The sequence below is a fragment of the Toxotes jaculatrix genome, chromosome 7 (assembly GCF_017976425.1).
Source record: "Toxotes jaculatrix isolate fToxJac2 chromosome 7, fToxJac2.pri, whole genome shotgun sequence".
NCBI lineage: Eukaryota > Metazoa > Chordata > Actinopteri > Toxotidae > Toxotes > Toxotes jaculatrix.
This window is the reverse complement of record NC_054400.1, coordinates 262,805-280,431: the sequence shown is the minus strand read 5'-3', so window position 1 is coordinate 280,431 and position 17,627 is coordinate 262,805. Positions and strand designations below refer to the sequence as shown.

Below are 17,627 nucleotides of genomic sequence, written 5' to 3'. Positions count from 1 at the left end.
TGGAAGGCTGGGGGGAGGAGCTGGATCTACCTGTGGGTGACCTACAGAAGAAGGCGGAGCCTCACAGCAGAGCTCTGCTGCATCACACCGCAGAGAGTCCACCTCCACCCGACACACCTGAGCGAGGGATGGAAGTGATGAAGAAGAATCTGAACTCGCTCTGTTTGTGTTTCCTGTTCATCTTAACCTGTATGAGCTGTGTTTGGATGTGACAGGATTTTATGATGTTCCTGATGAAGCTGTGTCTCTGCAGAGGACGTCCTGTCTGCAGAGGACGTCCTGTCTGCAGCAGCACAGAGACACAGAGGATCAAACCAATGGAACCGTGTTTTTCTGTGTGAAGAATAAAAGGAAATCAGTGCACGGGAAACAGAGTGGCCATAAGTATGTGGACAGCCCTGCCCCCTTCCTTTGTGATCCAAATCCCTGCAGCCAGATTCACGTCAGGTTATTCCAACGTGTTCAGCCATGTTCAACACGTACCTGACATGTTCAGGTGTCCACAAACTTCTGAAGTGTAGCTGAGAGATAAACTGGTCTGAGTCCAGTCTACAGCTGATGGAGGTGAGAGGGGAGGAGCTTCCTCCTCCACCAAATAAAACACCAACCACAGGAGGCTGTTCTTCTTCTTCTGTGGTTTATTAACAAACATCAGTACAGATGGTGACATCACAGTGAACATAGTGAACAGCCAATAAGCTGCAGTCGTCCTGCATCAGTGTGTCAGGTTGTGTATTTGCTGTCTCCAGTGTGTGTTCCAGCTCTGAAGTTCTCTCAGTTGTTTTTGTTTGTTGTCGTCTGAACACAGTAACTCCGAACTGAACAGCTGTTCGAACCGCTGACACGCACACACGCACACACGCGCGCGCACACACATGCACGCACACACGCACGCGCACATGCACGCACACACACATGCACGCACACACGCACGCACACACGCACAGAAAAAATGATATATTAACTTAACATATGGGATTAATTTGTGTGTGTGTGACAGACAGAGTGTGTGTGTGTGTGTGTATACCTTCACAGCAGTGTCCCTCTGCTCTATAATGGCCAGATGTCCCAGGGTGCACCTGGTTGTGGTGATGGATGCTGTTGTTGCTGTGGTAACAGGGGATGGTGGGTCAGCAGTGTTGCTGGTTGGCAGCGACAGGTATGAGATACCAGACCAGGTCCTAACACACACACACACACACACACACACACACACACACACACACACACAGTGTTGTGGATCATCTGACAGTTACATGTTACCAGATTTATTGATTAGTTCACAAACAACAAGAAAATAACAGACTGACAGAGTGTGTGTGTGTGTGTGTGTGTGTGTGTGTGTGTGTGTGTGTATGTGTGTGTCCTGGTCAGATGTTACCTGCTTCCTGTGCAGGGTTTCGGTCCTAGTTCAGTGCCTGTCACCATGGTAACGCTGCTGTCTTCAGAGTGCCGATATGATGCTGCCTTGGTTTCTATGGAAACAGAAATGAAACCCCACTGAATGACATGAGGCTAAATGTGTCAAAGGTTAAAGGTCACACTGAGAACTGAGGAGACTGAACGAGCAGAACTGGACAGACCACGTTACGGTAGCGAGGCTGCAGCGCCGCGAGCTCAGACGCTGACTCTCACTTTTAAAGGACCAGTATGTAACACAGAGAGCAGGCGTCCAATGTGGGTATCGCAGTCCAAATTCAAAAGGCCGGAGACAGAGCGCCGCCTTCCTCCGCTCCAGTCGAAGCTACTGCTCATCCATGCTGCAGCCTGATGCTGAGGGCCGGGCCGGTGAAAGGAGGATAAGCTAGAGTTACCGTTAGCTAACCTTAGCTGAAGCTCAGTGCTTAACTGTTCAGGAGAAAATGAGCCGACTTGGCGTCCATCTTGGCTCTGAGGTGACCCAGCTTTCAAATGTGCAGGATTTACCTGCGTTTGCTTCGTCTCTGGTTGTGCAGCTTCTAAAAAGGTGCTGAGGATTTTTAGGTCGAACAGAATCCAACATCATCTCTGCCGATCCAGTTCGGTCGCTTGCTTCCATGGCTGCAGGACGCTGTGTTTACCTGTCAGTTTGTTTCCTACCTGGCCACCCGGAGCGTCTAAATGGGCAGGGGGCGGGATCACACAGGTCAAAACACCATGTGATGTTCCACCGTGGAAAAGAGGTTTGTAAGGAGAACATTCTAGCTATAGCATCGTCTTCACAGGAGCCAGTGTTTGAACGTAGCATGTTTTCATGCTCATTCTGTGAGTGCGTGCAGGAAACATGTTGCTTACTGTCCCTTTAAGCTTCTGTGTGCAGTTTCCATGGAGATGCTGCTGGAGCGGGCAGATAAAGGTCAAAGGTTAAAGGTTACCTGTAGGTGTGAGCAGGTTGTCCAGCTGATTGATCAGATTCTCTGTCAGAGAGGCCAGTGATGTCACAAACTCCTCCCCCTGGACACGCACACAATCCTACACACACACACACACACTCAGACTGATTGGAAGCAGCAGGTCTAACATGTCACACTGACTCCTCCCTCCCCTTACCTGTAGTTCCAGGTATGAGCAGCAGATGGCACTCTGCAGTCTCTGCTGTCTGAGCTCCTCTCTGCCAATCAGCATCTGCAGCTCGTCCTCTCTGAGAGACGCTCGCAGCCGCCAGACGTTTACGGTCTGAGAACCACACAGACAGTCTGACGTGTTTTGGACTTTCATGGTCACCTGGATTGACGTGGATCGTAAAGTCCTGAGGTCCTCACCTTCTCCTGCTCGCTGGCTGACAGCATCTCTTCCAGCTTCTTCTGGACTCTGCCCACTTCCTCTTTAAGCTCCACCCCCTTCTGTTGCTCATAGTTACTGATCAAAACTGCAGGTGATGAACGCAGAAGGTCGTCCAGCTCAGACAGCTGGTTCACCAGGTCTGACAGACAGGCAGAGAGACAGAGACGGGCAGACAGTGAGACGGGAATGCAGACAGACAGGCAGAGAGACAGGAGGAGGAGAAGCACACGGACAGACCTTTAAAATCCAGTGTTGGACGCCTCAGTGAGGACGTCCCGGTCTGTCCTCTGTGTTCTTCCTTCTTACTGAATTTAAAATGGCGGCCTCAGTTTTCACAGCTGATTTTCTTACAGGAGCAGGTGATATAAAATTTGTTTGTGACAGTGAAACTGTATTAAAGGTCTGAGCTGTGAGTCCCTGATGCTTCGACCTGTCCACAGCCCCGCGTTAACATGGAGGACGCAGAGACATGAAACGCTGGAACCAGTTTAGTATCTGTGGCTGGTTCTGAGGATCAGGTAGTGGCCAGTACCATCTTCTTTGCGGTGGTGTGTTGGGGAGCAGGAATCAGACTAAATAAACTCATAAAAAAGGCTGAGTCAGTTGTTGGCACCAGCCTGGCTCCATTAGAGGTGGTGATGAGAGACAGAATGCTTGGAAAGATCAGAGTAATTTTGGACAATGTCTCTCATCCCCTTTACAACATCTTGGACAGTCTGAGGAGCTCCCACAGCAACAGACTGCTGCAGCCCAGATGTTCTGAGGAGCGCTGCAGCCATCAGACTGTATAATACACATGTAGCCTCCAGAACTGTGCTCTGAATTCCACGAGAATCTCACTTAGATTAATCTATTTATAACTGTACTGTGTTTGTTGTGTATGCGTGCTGCTGGGACAAACTAATTTCCCTCTGGGATTAATAAAGTCTATCTATCTATCGCTGCGCGCGTACCCTCTCTGCTCGTGCTCAGAAACCTCCTGGCCTGTTCCTGGTATCCCAGCAGCCTTTGCTGCATGCTCTCAGCCCATTGGTCCAAAGTGTCAGGAAGCAGCTGGAACCTGCCGAGACGCTCGCTCCGGTAAAAGTCCTGAGAGACAGGAGAGACGTCTGGAATCAGAGTGGAGTCCAGCTGAGAGCCACCCCCCCCGCCGCCCACGTGCATCTCTTACCTCTGCAACCAGCAGGGCGGCGTCGTTGACTTTCCACAGCACACAGTTCACTGTGGAGCTGAAGGAGCTGAAACACACACACACACACGCGCACACACACAGACACACAGACAGACACACACACACAGGACACGGATCACCTCACTGTGATCCTCCATGAGGTCCAGATCAGATCTGATCACCGTGTGGACTCACCGTGTGTTCTGTTCTGTTTCTGGTTTGGGTCCAAAAATCTGGAACCTTCTGTCAGTCCTGATGGACCTGGAGGCCCCCCTACCCCCACCCCCCCTACCCCCACCCCCTCTACCCCCACCCCCTCTACCCCCACCCCCACCCCAACACACAGGTTAGCAACAGTGCTTCAGTACATTAAATCCATTTGGCACGATGAATCATACAGGTGTGTGTGTGTGTGTGTGTACCTCAGTGCACTGACAGTACATCTCTGCTGAAGACGTTGCACAGGACTCTGATCTGCAGACACACAAACTGTTGTCAGTCTGAAGACAGTGTTGTGTTTAACGAGAGTCTGTTTTTATGTTTGTCGGAGGGGGTGTGGGTGGAGGTGAGGGTGGCGTGTGGGTTGGGTGTGGGTGTGGGTGTGTGGGTGGAGGTGAGGGTGAGGGTGTGGGTGTGGTGTGGATGGGGTGGGGGTGTGGGTGGGGTGTGGGTATGGGTGGAGGTGTGGTGTGGGTGTGGTGTGGGTGTGGGTGGGGTGGGGGTATGGGTGGAGGTGTGGTGTGGGTGTGGGTGGGGTGTGGGTGGGGTTCCCCTGGTCATGTGCAGGGTCTCAGGATCTCAGACATCTTTACCAAACAGGAGACACGAGTCTGAGCTTTGACAGACTGAGAACAGGTCTGTGCTCGGGCTGGTTCTGCTAACGAAGCTGAGCCGCACTTTGCAAACAGCGTTTTCTCCGTTTGATCTGATGATGGATCGGCAGATTGATTTGTTCTGTCTGAGATCTGTCTGCAGGAGGAGCAGTGGCAGCAAGCTACCACTGAGTCTGACCCCAGATCAGCACTGAAGGCGACAGCGGCAGGAAACAGCTGTTTGAACAGGGAGGGGACTTCCTGCTGACGGCCGGGCAAAGACCCACACCCGTCACACTGAGCCGCCCGAACGCTGACTGCTGATTGGCTCGTTCCTGTTGCAGCATCAGTGGAAAGCCTGTGAATAAACCTGAGCCCACACCAGATGTTTACCAGCAGCTGGTCTCCTGTCCTCTGTCTCTGCTGGTCCTGCTGAATCCTCCTGGGTCACACAGAACCTGATGTGACAGGATTGTTGGACAGAAGTAAAGAAGGACACGAGAAGAAAAATACTACATCATCATCATCATCACCGCCAGGAAGCACAGTCACTGCCAACAGTGTTACTCAGTGGGTTTAGCTCCTGCACCTGTTCAGGGACTTGATGATGCTCACAACAGGGTCGTCAAGGACGTCCACACCTGTCCTGCTCGGCTGCAGTAAAACAGGAGGTGGGGAAGACTGGACCTGCTTCCTGGACTTAGGACGAGCTGGGAGAGCGAGGCCTTCCTGCAGGAGGGGGGAGGGTGGGGAGGGGGGACTCCTTCGTAAGGTCTGTGGGAGTCCCAAAGAGTTTACGTCCTGCAGGTCTGGTTGGACTCATCATGGTTCTGACATATTATTGTTCACGTGGCCACAAACAATATTAAACAGTCAATTCAGCTCCAGTGGGACAGTGAGACACTAACTGCTGGGACTCAGGCCTGATTGGCTCAGAGGAAAAGCTGTGCTCGCTGATGGTTACTGGACTGTACGCAGACCATTACTGCACGATCCTGAGCCTGATCCTGAACCTGATCCTGAACCTGGACCTGATCCTGATCCTGGACCTGATCCTGAACCTGATCCTGATCCTGAACCTGAACCTGATCCTGAACCTGATCCTGAACCGGATCCTGAAACTGAACCTGATCCTGATCCTGATCCTGATCCTGAACCTGAACCTGATCCTGAACCTGAACCGGATCCTGAACCTGAACCTGATCCTGATCCTGATCTTGAACCTGAACCTGATCCTGAACCTGAACCTGAACCGGATCCTGATCCTGAACCTGATCCTGAACCTGAACCTGAACCTGATCCTGAACCTGATCTTGGACCTTATCCTGATCCTGGACCTTATCCTGATCCTGATCCTGAACCTGAACCTGATCCTGGACCTTATCCTGATCCTGAACCTGATCCTGATCCTGAACTTGAACCTGAACCTGATCCTGATCCTGAACCTGAACCGGATCCTGAACCTGATCCTGATCCTGAACCTGAACCTGATCCTGATCCTGATCCTGATCCTGAACCTGATCCTGAACTTGAACCTGAACCTGATCCTGAACCTGAACCGGATCCTGAACCTGAACCTGAACCTGATCCTGAACCTGAACCTGAACCTGATCCTGATCCTGAACCTGATCCTGAATCTGCAAACACTCCTTCTAACTGAGCTGCTCTGGTTTTTGGTCTCAGCTAACATTGGTCTTAAGAAGAGTCCACACACACACACACACAGGTGTCCATCAGGACAAAATCTGACCCACCAGTTCAAAGTCCAAGTACTGACAGCGTGTCCTCAGTTCTTCACTGACCGACGACAAGAGAGCAAGAACCTGATGGGGAGACACCTGCAGACAGACAGACAGACAGACAGACAGGTCATAATAAGTATCATGACAGTAGTTTTACAGTTTGACTTAATGTACGTTGTGTGTGTGTGTGTGTGTGTGTGTGTACCTGTGTGTTCTCCATCATCCTCCTCACATCCTCCAACCTGCTGCTGATCACAGACTGCTGCTGGTTACTGCTGGCTGCCTGGGGCAGAGAGACAGGTCAGACAGACAGGCAGACAGGTCAGACAGGCAGACAGGTGAGACAGACAGACAGACAGACAGACAGGTCAGACAGACAGGCAGACAGGTCAGACAGGTGAGACAGACAGACAGACAGACAGACAGGTCAGACAGACAGGCAGACAGGTCAGACAGGTGAGACAGACAGACAGACAGACAGGTCAGACAGACAGACAGGCAGACAGGTGAGACAGACAGACAGACAGACAGGTCAGACAGACAGACAGGCAGACAGGCAGATAGGTGAGACAGACAGGCAGACAGGTGAGACAGACAGACAGACAGGCAGGTCAGACAGACAGAGAGGTCAGACAGACAGGCAGACAGGTCAGACAGGTGAGACAGACAGACAGACAGACAGGTCAGACAGACAGACAGGTGAGACAGACAGACAGGTGAGACAGGTGAGACAGACAGGTCAGACAGACAGACAGACAGACAGACAGGTACCTCAGCCCTCATGTGAACTTGTGTGCTGCTGATCATCTTGTGGATCTTCTCCATGAACCTGAGCTCAGACTTCAGGAGGGAGAGTTTCTCCTCACAGCGACCTGACGCCTCCTTCACCTGGAGGACAAACACAAGCTGCTGATGTTTCATTGCAAACTGAAGATGAAATAAGGAAAAGCAGTGGGAGCGTCCTGTGTGGTGTGTCCTGTGTCCTGTGGTGTTTGTGGACGTCTGCTGAGCACCACAGGTTTTCAGCCTCTGTGAGGAAACTCACTGTTCTAACCTTCGTACCTGCTGTAAACTCCTGGACTCAAACACGTCCAGCTCAGAGCAGATGGACTCCTCTGTCACACTGATCCGTTTGGTTTCCTCCTTCAGCCTCATCTGAAACATCTTCACCTCCTGAGGAGCAAACTCACCTCCCTCGCTGAACGTCCTGCAGGGGGAGAAAACACACGTCTCTTTATTGGAAGTCTGAACTTGTTTGAGAGAAGTCTTCCAGGTGTTCCAGGTGTTACCTGAAGGAGTTGAGGAGTTGTGTTGTTCTTTGTCTGACCTTCTCCAGTCTGAGCTGAACTGTTTGCCTGAAGGTGGTCAGACAGCGCTGGGTGTATTTGTTATGTTGATCCAGGCGGTCCTGCAGGGTGGAGCTCACAGCCTCCAGACTGCACAAAGACACAGACAGTTGTGATAAATGTCTACGAGTCCTCCGTTTCACCCGGTCGGTCGCTGACCACAGATCAGTTGTTACCGTTGGCTGCTGTGGGCCTTCAGGATGTTGTCCTCAATGTTGGACAGAGTGATGGTGAGCTCCTGGTTCTTCCTACTGATGGAGGTTTGCAGCTCCTGCAGCTCTGTCCTGCAGGAGGTCAGTGCGTCCAACACCTCCCCGCAGTGAACCTCCACCTGCTGCTGGTGGAGCTGCAACTCAGCTAAAAACAAAGAGAGAGACATGGTTCCAATGTGGAGCAGCCAGAGACGACTGGGCCCCAGAGACATCAGGACGTCAGCATGAACTCAGCAACGGCTCCGCCCACCTGCTGCTGGTTACTGTCTACAATGATCCGTCTCTAACACATGACTGTGTTTAATGTCCCACTCTGCTTCAGACTGTGATGAAATAATGACCAACCCTGACAGCTGTTTGCTCCTGTGCTCTGTCTCCTGTCACAGCTGTAACCTGCTGAAGACAGTGATCACTCACTGTTCTGGGATCTGAATGCTGTCCCTCTAACATCGTCCACTTCCTGTGTGTATCATGTCCTACATGCTGCATGTCCTTCTCCTCCTCTCCTCCTTTCCCAGCTGTCCTATCTTCCTCCTCTCCCTCCTCTCACCCAGCCCGGCCCTCAGCAGGAGGCTCCCCCCTGTGAGCCGGGTTCACAGGGAGCTGTGTCTGCTGATCTGGGGTCAGACTCTGGAGCTGTGTAAGTCAAACTGAAGTGAAGTGAAGTGAAGTGAGCAGCGTGGGAAGTTAGCAGTCTGCTGTTTATTATGAGTGAACCTTCATGAGAACTTCGCTCACTCAGTTCTCTGTACAGAACAGGAAACAGGAAACAGCTGGTACTTAGGTCCTGCTCAGGCATTAACCTGTGTCTCAGGTGACGCCATCACCTGTGGACAGCTCCAGGTGCGTCCCTGTGGTCAGCTCTCTCTTCCCACGTTTTTAACAGTGAAGAGAGATGAAGCCTCAGAGGAAACATCCACCTTAACTGTTGATATGACTCAACTTTGACCAATCCATTAGTTTTGATTGGCTCTTGTATGAGAGACGCTTTAGTGATGATTGGCTCTTCATCTTAAAAACAAATGTAATCTGGATCATGTGACCTGTGAATGTTCTGTTTTCACTCGGACAGAAAAAAGATCCGGAGCCTGGTTCCTCTGAGGGACCGGGTCTGTCCCTCAGCACCTTCCAGCCAAACCAAATCACCTGTGCTGTCTGAGCCACTCGTGATACATCGTCATATTTCTCTACAGCCTAATTTGAAGATTCAGACTTCGTGGACAAAGCCGTGTCACAGTACGTACGTCTGCTCACACAGAGGACACCAGGTGAGTGTTCGGTCCTTCGATGTGGCCGAGGACACATTTGTGTTTACACTCCTAAAACAATGTGGCCGTTTGAGGTCCAGACCCCGTCTGAACGTGGTCCGAGTGATTGGATCCCACATGCGTCTTATCACTGTCCACCTGTGATCAGATCACCTGAGAACAGGGCTTTAGACACAGCACCGCTTTGAGCTAACCGCTAACACCTGCATGCTCACTACCTCATATACATGCTATTACTTAGGAGTTAGCATCATGGCATCAAGCTACATATCTGTGAGATGCAGTTCAGGGAAGAAGCTGTGGGGGCGGAGTCAGAAAGAACAGCTGGTGCCACAGCTGCTGTCTACGTGTACATGTTGGTAAAAGGTGAGACTTTAGCTTGTCAGCAGTAAACACAGGAGCAGCTGAGGCTGGTGGACGTCTGTAGTTCTGCAGGTAGTTGGTCATGAACCACAGAACTGGACACATTAAAATGTCAGCTGATGATGGCACGAGACAAAAGTCAGAGGATCAGTAGAGTTATTACAGTTCGTCCTGAGGGGACCACGCCCGTATGGACCAGATGTTTGGCCTCCTAACTGAGCTCAAGAATGTGTGTGTGTGTGTGTGCGGTACCCAGGCGGGGTTGGTAGACGTGGGTCTGGATGTCTTGGGGGTTCAGCTGTTGCAGTTGGAGCTCCTGCTCTGAACACACTGCCTCCTTCCTGTCTGTTACCATGGCAACAGCTGAGCTAAGGACATCATGGAAATGCTGCTCCAGGTGGTCCAAGAACAGAGTCCGAGTCCTGGAAGCCAAAAACACAGTCAGCCACAGAGCGTCCTCTGCCATGGTGATGTGTGTGTGTGTGTGTGTGTACCTGCTCAGTGTGTGTGTGAGCAGCTCCACAGGAAACTGGCTCAGGTGTGTTTCCTGCTGCAGGTCTTCTGGGAGGCTGGGGGCGGGGCATCCAAAGGCGGGGGCAGTGTACGTAATGCCCCTGGATGATGTAAACTTGATTTGGCTCCTGATGTCACAGAGACTCAGTAGAGAGGACTCCGCCTACACACACACACACACACACACACACACCTTACTACCTTACCTGTAATGTAAAATCTCAGACGTGGATTCAGCTGAGGACGCTGGAGAAGCGAAAGCTAACGTGATGTCGGCTGAGAAGGAACACGACACCACGCGATTCCTGAAGATACCAAAGGACAAACCAGCAGAGAGTCTCAGTCAGGACCTGGTCCACCACCAGACTCCAGACCTCCAGCTTCAGGCTCCTTATCTTTGACTGTCTGAGTCTCTGGACTCTGGACAGATGTTCCCTCGTCTGGTGTTTGGATGAGGATGATGATGGTGGTGGTGGAGAGACCTGTCCGACAGGTGACGCCACATGTGCACTCGTCCAGTGACGGACCGTTGCTGCTGAGGAAGAGCTGCTCACTGATGAAACAACCTTTACCTGGACCTGATTCTCACCTGAACCCTAAAACCAGGTCTGAACCCTCAGACCCTGAAACCTGTCCTCACAAAGACAGAAGCACGAGTACACACGTTTTTCTGGACCAATAAGAAGCCAGTTATTGTTTGTCAATCACAGATCAGAGCTTCACCTCAATCAGCCAATCCTGAGAGGGCGGGGCGGGGTCAACATCATTCTGACAGCTGACTGGAGGATTCTCCATCACCTCCTCTGGTTCCTGTATTTCAGCCTCCACACTGGTCTCTACACAAACAAACAAACCAGTTTAAACTGGACCAAACCAGTTCAACAGCAGAGACAGTTTATGGACAGAGACACAGACAGACAGAGAGACTGACCCAGGTTGGTGGGGTTGCTAGGCGACAGGTGGAGGTTCTGCAGTTCTTCTGGACTCTGGAGGAGGAAGGTGAGTCCATTCAGTGTTTAGTTCTGGACCTGAGGACTCGAGACATGAATAATCTGCTGACGTCAGACTAAATCTAAAAATACCTGCAGCTCAGCTCTGAGCTCTGAGACCCGCGACACGTGACCTTTTGACTGTGGACGACTTCCTGTCCTCCTCCACACCACAGAGGAAGGACAAAGTTTCTATTTCTAATTTCTACCACATTTATACGAGGGCTGACTGAGAAGCTGGTGACCCCGGCCCCTGATCTGACCCGGTCTGACTCCGTCCAATCACAGAGCTGCTTTCAGACACGTCAGGTTAAAACTGAGTCTGACCTCTGACGTGTTTGTAAAGATCAGCTGACTGATGTGTCCACGTCAGTAATGTGTGTTTACTGTGAAACCAAATCTAAGCTCTAAAGCTACCAGGTGTGGTACGAGTGGTTGCCGTGGTTACCGGTGTGTAGGTATGTTTGAGGTGGTAGAGGGAGCTGAGGCTGCTGCTGTAGGAGAGAAGCTCCTCCAGAAAGACAGAAGGAAGACGGTCCAACACCTCCCACTGATCAGAGACACTCTGTCTGCAGCTGGACACACACACACACACACACACACACACAGAATTTCATTGTCTGTGAACACAACTTATCTTTCCTCTAGATCATCATGTTTGGTTGTGACCTCAGTGAGTAAAAAACATACGATCACTGATCTGATCTGAGAAAACAACACGTCAGGTACACAGAGACAGACTGACCTGTCTGCCTGTCTGACCTGTTTGCCTGACCTGTCTGCCTGTCTGACCTGTTTGCCTGACCTGTCTGCCTGTCTGACCTGTCTGTCTGTCTGTCTGTCTAACCTGTCTGACTTGTCTGTCTGACTTGTCTGACCTGCCTGTCTGCCTGTCTGTCTGACCTGTCTGTCTGCCTGTCTGTCTGACCTGTCTGCCTGTCTGTCTGTCTAACCTGTATGACCTGTCTGACTTGTCTGTCTGACCTGCCTGTCTGACCTGTCTGTCTGACCTGTCTGCCTGTCTGTCTGACCTGTCTGTCTGCCTGTCTGTCTGACCTGTCTGACCTGTCTGTCTGCCTGTCTGTCTGACCTGTCTGACCTATCTGTCTGTCTGACCTGTCTGACCTGCCTGTCTCTCTGACCTGTCTGTCTGCCTGTCTGCCTGCCTGTCTGACCTGTATGACCTGTCTGACTTGTCTGTCTGACCTGCCTGTCTGACCTGTCTGTCTGACCTGTCTGTCTGCCTGTCTGACCTGTCTGTCTGCCTGTCTGTCTGACCTGTCTGTCTGCCTGTCTGTCTGACCTGTCTGACCTGCCTGTCTCTCTGACCTGTCTGTCTGCCTGTCTGACCTGCCTGTCTGACCTGTCTGTCTGACCTGTCTGCCTGTCTGTCTGACCTGTCTGTCTGCCTGTCTGACCTGTCTGTCTGTCTGCCTGTCTGACCTGTCTGACCTGTCTGTCTGCCTGTCTGTCTGACCTGTCTGTCTGACCTGTCTGTACAGGTGCAGTTCTTCTGGATGTTTCCTGTGATCAGCAGGTGAACTGATCTGAGAGCAGCAACAACGATCCCTGCACTGACACTATAACCTTAGCATTAGCATTAGCATTAGCAGATGTGTGGCCACACCTCTGTTTAATGTCCTGCAGGTAGAGGACAGTTTTGTCCAGAGTCGTCTTCAGAGTGTCCTCGCTGCTCTCCTGACGGAGTCTGCCCAACAGGTTGTCCAGCCACACCTTCCTCCTCTGAAAACAGAGCAGCGAAGCATCATGGGAGACACTCCGACCTGCTGACAGATGCTCAGGAGCCTCGCGCCATCTCAGGTAACTGAGTCCACGAAGAAGTGGCGAGCCTGACTCACCTGAGTGCGTCGCTGCTGCGAGTGTCGGAGGTCGTCCAGCTGTTGCTGCACTTCTTCTTCTCTCCTCTCTAACCTGCAGCTGTGCATCTCCCATAGCAACGCTGCTCCTCGCATTACAACGACCACACACCTGCTGAGACTGAGAGCACGACGGGCCACAGAGTCGCAGCACACCTGCAGACAGACAGAGAGACAGACAGACAGGTGGATGGAGACAGACAGACAGACAGGTGGAGAGAGACAGACAGACAGAAAGATGGAGACAGACAGGTGGAGAGAGATAGACGGGCAGGTGCAGACAGACAGACAGGTGGATGGAGACCGACAGACAGGTGGAGAGAGACAGACAGACAGAAAGATGGAGACAGACAGGTGGAGAGAGATAGACGGGTAGGTGCAGACAGACAGACAGGTGGATGGAGACCGACAGACAGGTGGAGAGAGACAGACAGGCAGGTGCAGACAGACAGACAGACAGACAGGTGGATGGAGACCAACAGACAGGTGGATGGAGACCGACAGACAGATAGAGAGAGACCGACACACAGGTGCAGACAGACAGACAGACAGGTGGAGAGAGACAGACAGGCAGGTGCAGACAGGCAGACAGACAGGTGGGGAGAGACCGACAGGCAGGTGGAGAGAGAAAGACAGGCAGGTGGAGAGACACACCCTCAGGTCAGCCTGAGTCAGTCCTGTAAGGTTCTGATGTTCAGGTGATGGTTCACCTGTGTGAGGCTGCAGTCTGTGCTGCTGTTCACCTGTGTCATACTGACAGGTGTTTCTCTTATTCTGTCCACCCCCTTCAGATCAGTGAGGGCTGCTTAACTAACAGAAACACCTGTCAGTGTAAGGTAACAGAGGTCAGAGTTCACACAGGTGAACCATCAGAATCAGGACCAGGTACTGGACTGTGGATCAGGCTCAGTCTGAGCTCTGTGGGCTGATGACCGTGTTTGTGTGACTGACATCTAAAGCAGCCAGTCGCTCTTCATCCTGACTCTGGCTTCGTCCAATCAGAGAGAGGAGCTGAGAGCCGATGACGTGGTTCACCTCCTCGTCTGACAGCTGCAGAGCTGAGAGCGCCTCCTGCAGGAGGACACATTACAACAGTCAACAGCGGAGACGCCCACGTCCTCACGCTACACAGGAAATAAACAGCATCACTGAGTGAGTTTACCTTACAGCTCTCCACCACAGCCAGTCGCTCCTGCCACGTGTGTTCATAACAACCACGGAGCTGATGGAGGAAGTCAGCGTGAAGACAGTCTGACACACACACACACACACACACACACACACACACAGTGCTCATCAGTGTTTATTCATCAGTGTTTGCTGGTGCAAACACACTGATGTGTCAGGAGAGTGAGGGCGGGTACCGATCTGTTGGTTGACAGCTGTCAGCTGGCTGAACCAATCAGAGACCAAAGCAGTGGAGCAGGTGGGCGGGACCAGGGAGCTGAAACACAGAGGCAGGATGTGATTGGACGAGCAGCAGTAGGGGGCAGAGACCATACACTGTCCACAGTCAGCCAGCACAGCACGTCTGAAGGACGTGGACTGACACAGAGACAGCGAAATCGTGATCGTCACATGATCGTGATCGTCATGTGACGTCCGGTTTAAAGGTCAGTCAGTTACCTGATCAGTCAGTGATCGGTTGGATTCCCAGCAGGTCAGACTGGACACAGACCTGAGCTCAGGACGGAGCGGGAACCAATCAGACAGCAGAATCTGTGCTGTTACCTGATCCTGCAGATGAGGTCACGGCGTCGTTCCGTCAGATCTCCATGAGTTTGTTCCATCTGCAGACCTGAGATCAGCCGCTGATGCTGATCCTCGTCACTGCGGCAGAGACGCCTACAACACACAGAGGACTGATCAGGTCTCCCGGGAAGACGGAGGATGAGTTGGGGACACCTTGCAGCTGCAGAGCCACGTGTCCTCCTCCTGATCCTGGACCACTTCACACTGATAGTCCTGACGCAGCTGCTGACACAGTATTATCTGAACCTGTCCAAGACCTGGTCCTCCACCCACCTGAAGCCGTCCATGACGTCGGTGATCCTGCTCGTCCTCCAGCGGCTCAGACAGTCCTTCCAGTGCAGATGGAGGAGTGACTCCTGCTGCAGGTTCTCCTCCTGGAGGAGCAGCAGCAGACGAGCCGCGCTGCGTCGGTTCGCCAGCAGAGACTGATTCAACATCTGACGCACAGACAGAGGAGAACTGTAACTATCAGTGCATCAGAGGTCAGAGGTCAGAGGTCACAGCGCCTTACCGTGGCCTCGGTGTGAATCAGTCTGTGGACATCAGGTGGACGCAGGAAGCTGATCTTCACCAGCAGGTGGCAGAACTTCCTGAGCACAGCTCTGATCTGCACACACAGAGCAGTGTTTCAAACAGGCCTCATCACTGATCCAGGATCAGTCTCTCAGACTGAGCCTGTTCAGGCTGGTTACACCCCCATCACACCTGACCCCCATCACACCTGACCCCCATCACACCTGAACCCCCGTCACACCTGACCCCCATCACACCTGAACCCCCGTCACACCTGAACCCCCGTCACACCTGACCCCCATCACACCTGAACCCCCGTCACACCTGACCCCCGTCACACCTGAACCCCCTCCCACCTGAACCCCCTCCCACCTGACTCCCATCACACCTGACCCCCGTCACACCTGACCCCCATCACACCTGAACCCCCATCACACCTGAACCCCCATCACACCTGAACCCCCATCACACCTGAACCCCCGTCACACCTGACCCCCGTCACACCTGACCCCCGTCACACCTGAACCCCCGTCACACCTGAACCCCCTCCCACCTGAACCCCCTCCCACCTGACTCCCATCACACCTGACCCCCGTCACACCTGACCCCCATCACACCTGACCCCCATCACACCTGAACCCCCGTCACACCTGAACCCCCTCCCACCTGACTCCCATCACACCTGACCCCCGTCACACCTGACCCCCATCACACCTGACCTTGTCAGTTCGCTGAGTCTCACATTCAGTCAGTCTGTGGTTCAGCTCCATGATTCTCATCTTCTTCACCATCACCTCCTTCTCCACCTGCTCCCAGAGAGCACACACCTCCTACACACACACACACGACCTGAGCTCCTCTTTGAGTCATGGCTTTCAAAGTTTCCACCATGATCCAGGAAGTGACATCACACTGAATGATACAACATGTGTTGGGTTCAGGTCTGACTCAGTGAGTCTGAGAGTGTTCACATATACCTGCAGACTGACATGATCCAGGTGTTCCAGCTGTCCCATGCTGTCCTTCAGTTTGTCCAATCTGAGGTCCACCTCTTGCTGAGAGGACAGCAGCTCCTGACTGACGGTCCTCACCTGAGTCTCACACACCTGACAGGACAATATGTAGGTGAGGTAAAGTCAGAGGTCAGGTGTGTACCACCCACTGTACCTGCATGTCTACCTGACTGATTGCTGTCAGTTCAGCATCCAGCTGTTTCAGAGCTTCTTCATGTCTGATCCGTTTTTTCTCTGTCAGACGCTCGATGATGTCAGAGCTGGGACGGCCCACTGAAAGAGAGGACGTGGCTGTGATTGGCTGTGAGAGCGGGACATTAAACACCGTCCTCAGTTTCCAGTGTGATACGAACCCACAGAGTCGGGAAGTTTGCGGACATCTTCGACATCGTCATCGTCACCCACCTGCTGCCCCCTGCTGGAGGACGAAAACAACAACCTGACAGAGACACGGGCAGAGTGAGACATGTTGAGGATATAATGAACAGGTGGACAGGACGATACAGTACAGAGAGGACAGTTGGAGTCTCTCTCTCTAACCGTCTGTCTCTCCCTGCCTGTCTACCTGCTGGTCGTGCTGCAGTGTGTGTTGCTGTCCTCAGCAGACAGACAGTCTGTCCTTGTGTCTTTCCGTCCAGCCAGCAGGGACCTGGACAGCTGAACCTACAGACACACAAAAACCAGTGACAGAACTGATCTGTGATCAGCGTCCGATCATGGTGCTCTGTCCTGCCGGCGTCACTCTGCTGATCGGACCAATCAGACGCTCTGACTCTGACGCTGCTTCAGCCTGAAAACTCACCTGAGCAGAAGCAGGCCTGTGTGCAGGATGACGTCACTGAGCTCAGGTTCAGGTACTGAGCCTGTTAACTAGAACCAGGTAACCGACGGAACACTGGTTATAGTTATTGGTGGTGTGACAGACTCGTGATGAGCCTGTAGATCAACTTCCGGTTCCTCACGTTAAAACCAGAACAGAGAAGTTATATTTACTGTTTCAGATACTAACTGATTAATCGACCAGCTGACTAACGGCTGCAGCTGTAAACCTTTCCGGACTCCCTCCGTGAACTCACCTGAGCGTCAAACAGCTGCCGGTACACCTTCCCGCTCGGTACCGCTCTGCTCGCACACATGCTCGCGGTGATTCGGGTCGTTTCGGATTTATTCCCCTTCTGTCGCTGCAAACTCGGTGAAACTCGGCGTTAACGGGTCCGTTGCTCCGTCACCATGACAACGAACGCTTCGCGACGTTCACGGTCCGCGGAGAAAATTCTACATTCTGGACTCACG

At 52.4% G+C, this 17,627-nt stretch overlaps 1 protein-coding gene across 1 annotated transcript; it reads right to left on the bottom strand.

Annotated features, from left to right (window-relative positions):
- Nucleotides 1-639: 639 nt before the first annotated feature.
- On the bottom strand, nucleotides 640-17,470 carry ccdc180 (coiled-coil domain containing 180). The gene is made up of 36 exons (XM_041041905.1): nucleotides 17,411-17,470; nucleotides 16,900-16,997; nucleotides 16,692-16,773; nucleotides 16,501-16,635; nucleotides 16,299-16,427; nucleotides 16,041-16,151; nucleotides 15,320-15,415; nucleotides 15,082-15,245; nucleotides 14,788-14,901; nucleotides 14,421-14,500; nucleotides 14,219-14,307; nucleotides 14,008-14,127; nucleotides 13,039-13,212; nucleotides 12,807-12,922; nucleotides 11,628-11,754; nucleotides 11,122-11,176; nucleotides 10,914-11,026; nucleotides 10,172-10,353; nucleotides 9,930-10,099; nucleotides 8,011-8,191; nucleotides 7,778-7,924; nucleotides 7,551-7,695; nucleotides 7,260-7,376; nucleotides 6,694-6,771; nucleotides 6,501-6,584; nucleotides 5,336-5,475; nucleotides 4,946-5,188; nucleotides 4,130-4,207; nucleotides 3,935-4,001; nucleotides 3,717-3,852; nucleotides 2,742-2,902; nucleotides 2,530-2,655; nucleotides 2,355-2,451; nucleotides 1,382-1,475; nucleotides 1,028-1,181; nucleotides 640-838 (listed from the first exon to the last, which is right to left on the bottom strand). Exons 1-36 carry the CDS (start codon nucleotides 17,468-17,470, stop codon nucleotides 716-718), a joined length of 4,386 nt encoding a protein of 1,461 aa, XP_040897839.1. The 3' UTR covers nucleotides 640-715.
- Nucleotides 17,471-17,627: the final 157 nt, after the last annotated feature.

Coding starts and splice junctions, on each gene's coding strand:
- ccdc180 (XM_041041905.1), bottom strand. CDS start 17,470: ATGTGTGCGAGCAGAGCGGTACCGAGCGGGAAGGTGTACCGGCAGCTG. Junction 7,925..8,010: donor AAGGCCCACAGCAGCCAACG/GTAACAACTGAT, acceptor GTCTTTGTGCAG/TCTGGAGGCTGTGAGCTCCA. Junction 7,696..7,777: donor CAACTCCTCAACTCCTTCAG/GTAACACCTGGA, acceptor CTCCCCCTGCAG/GACGTTCAGCGAGGGAGGTG.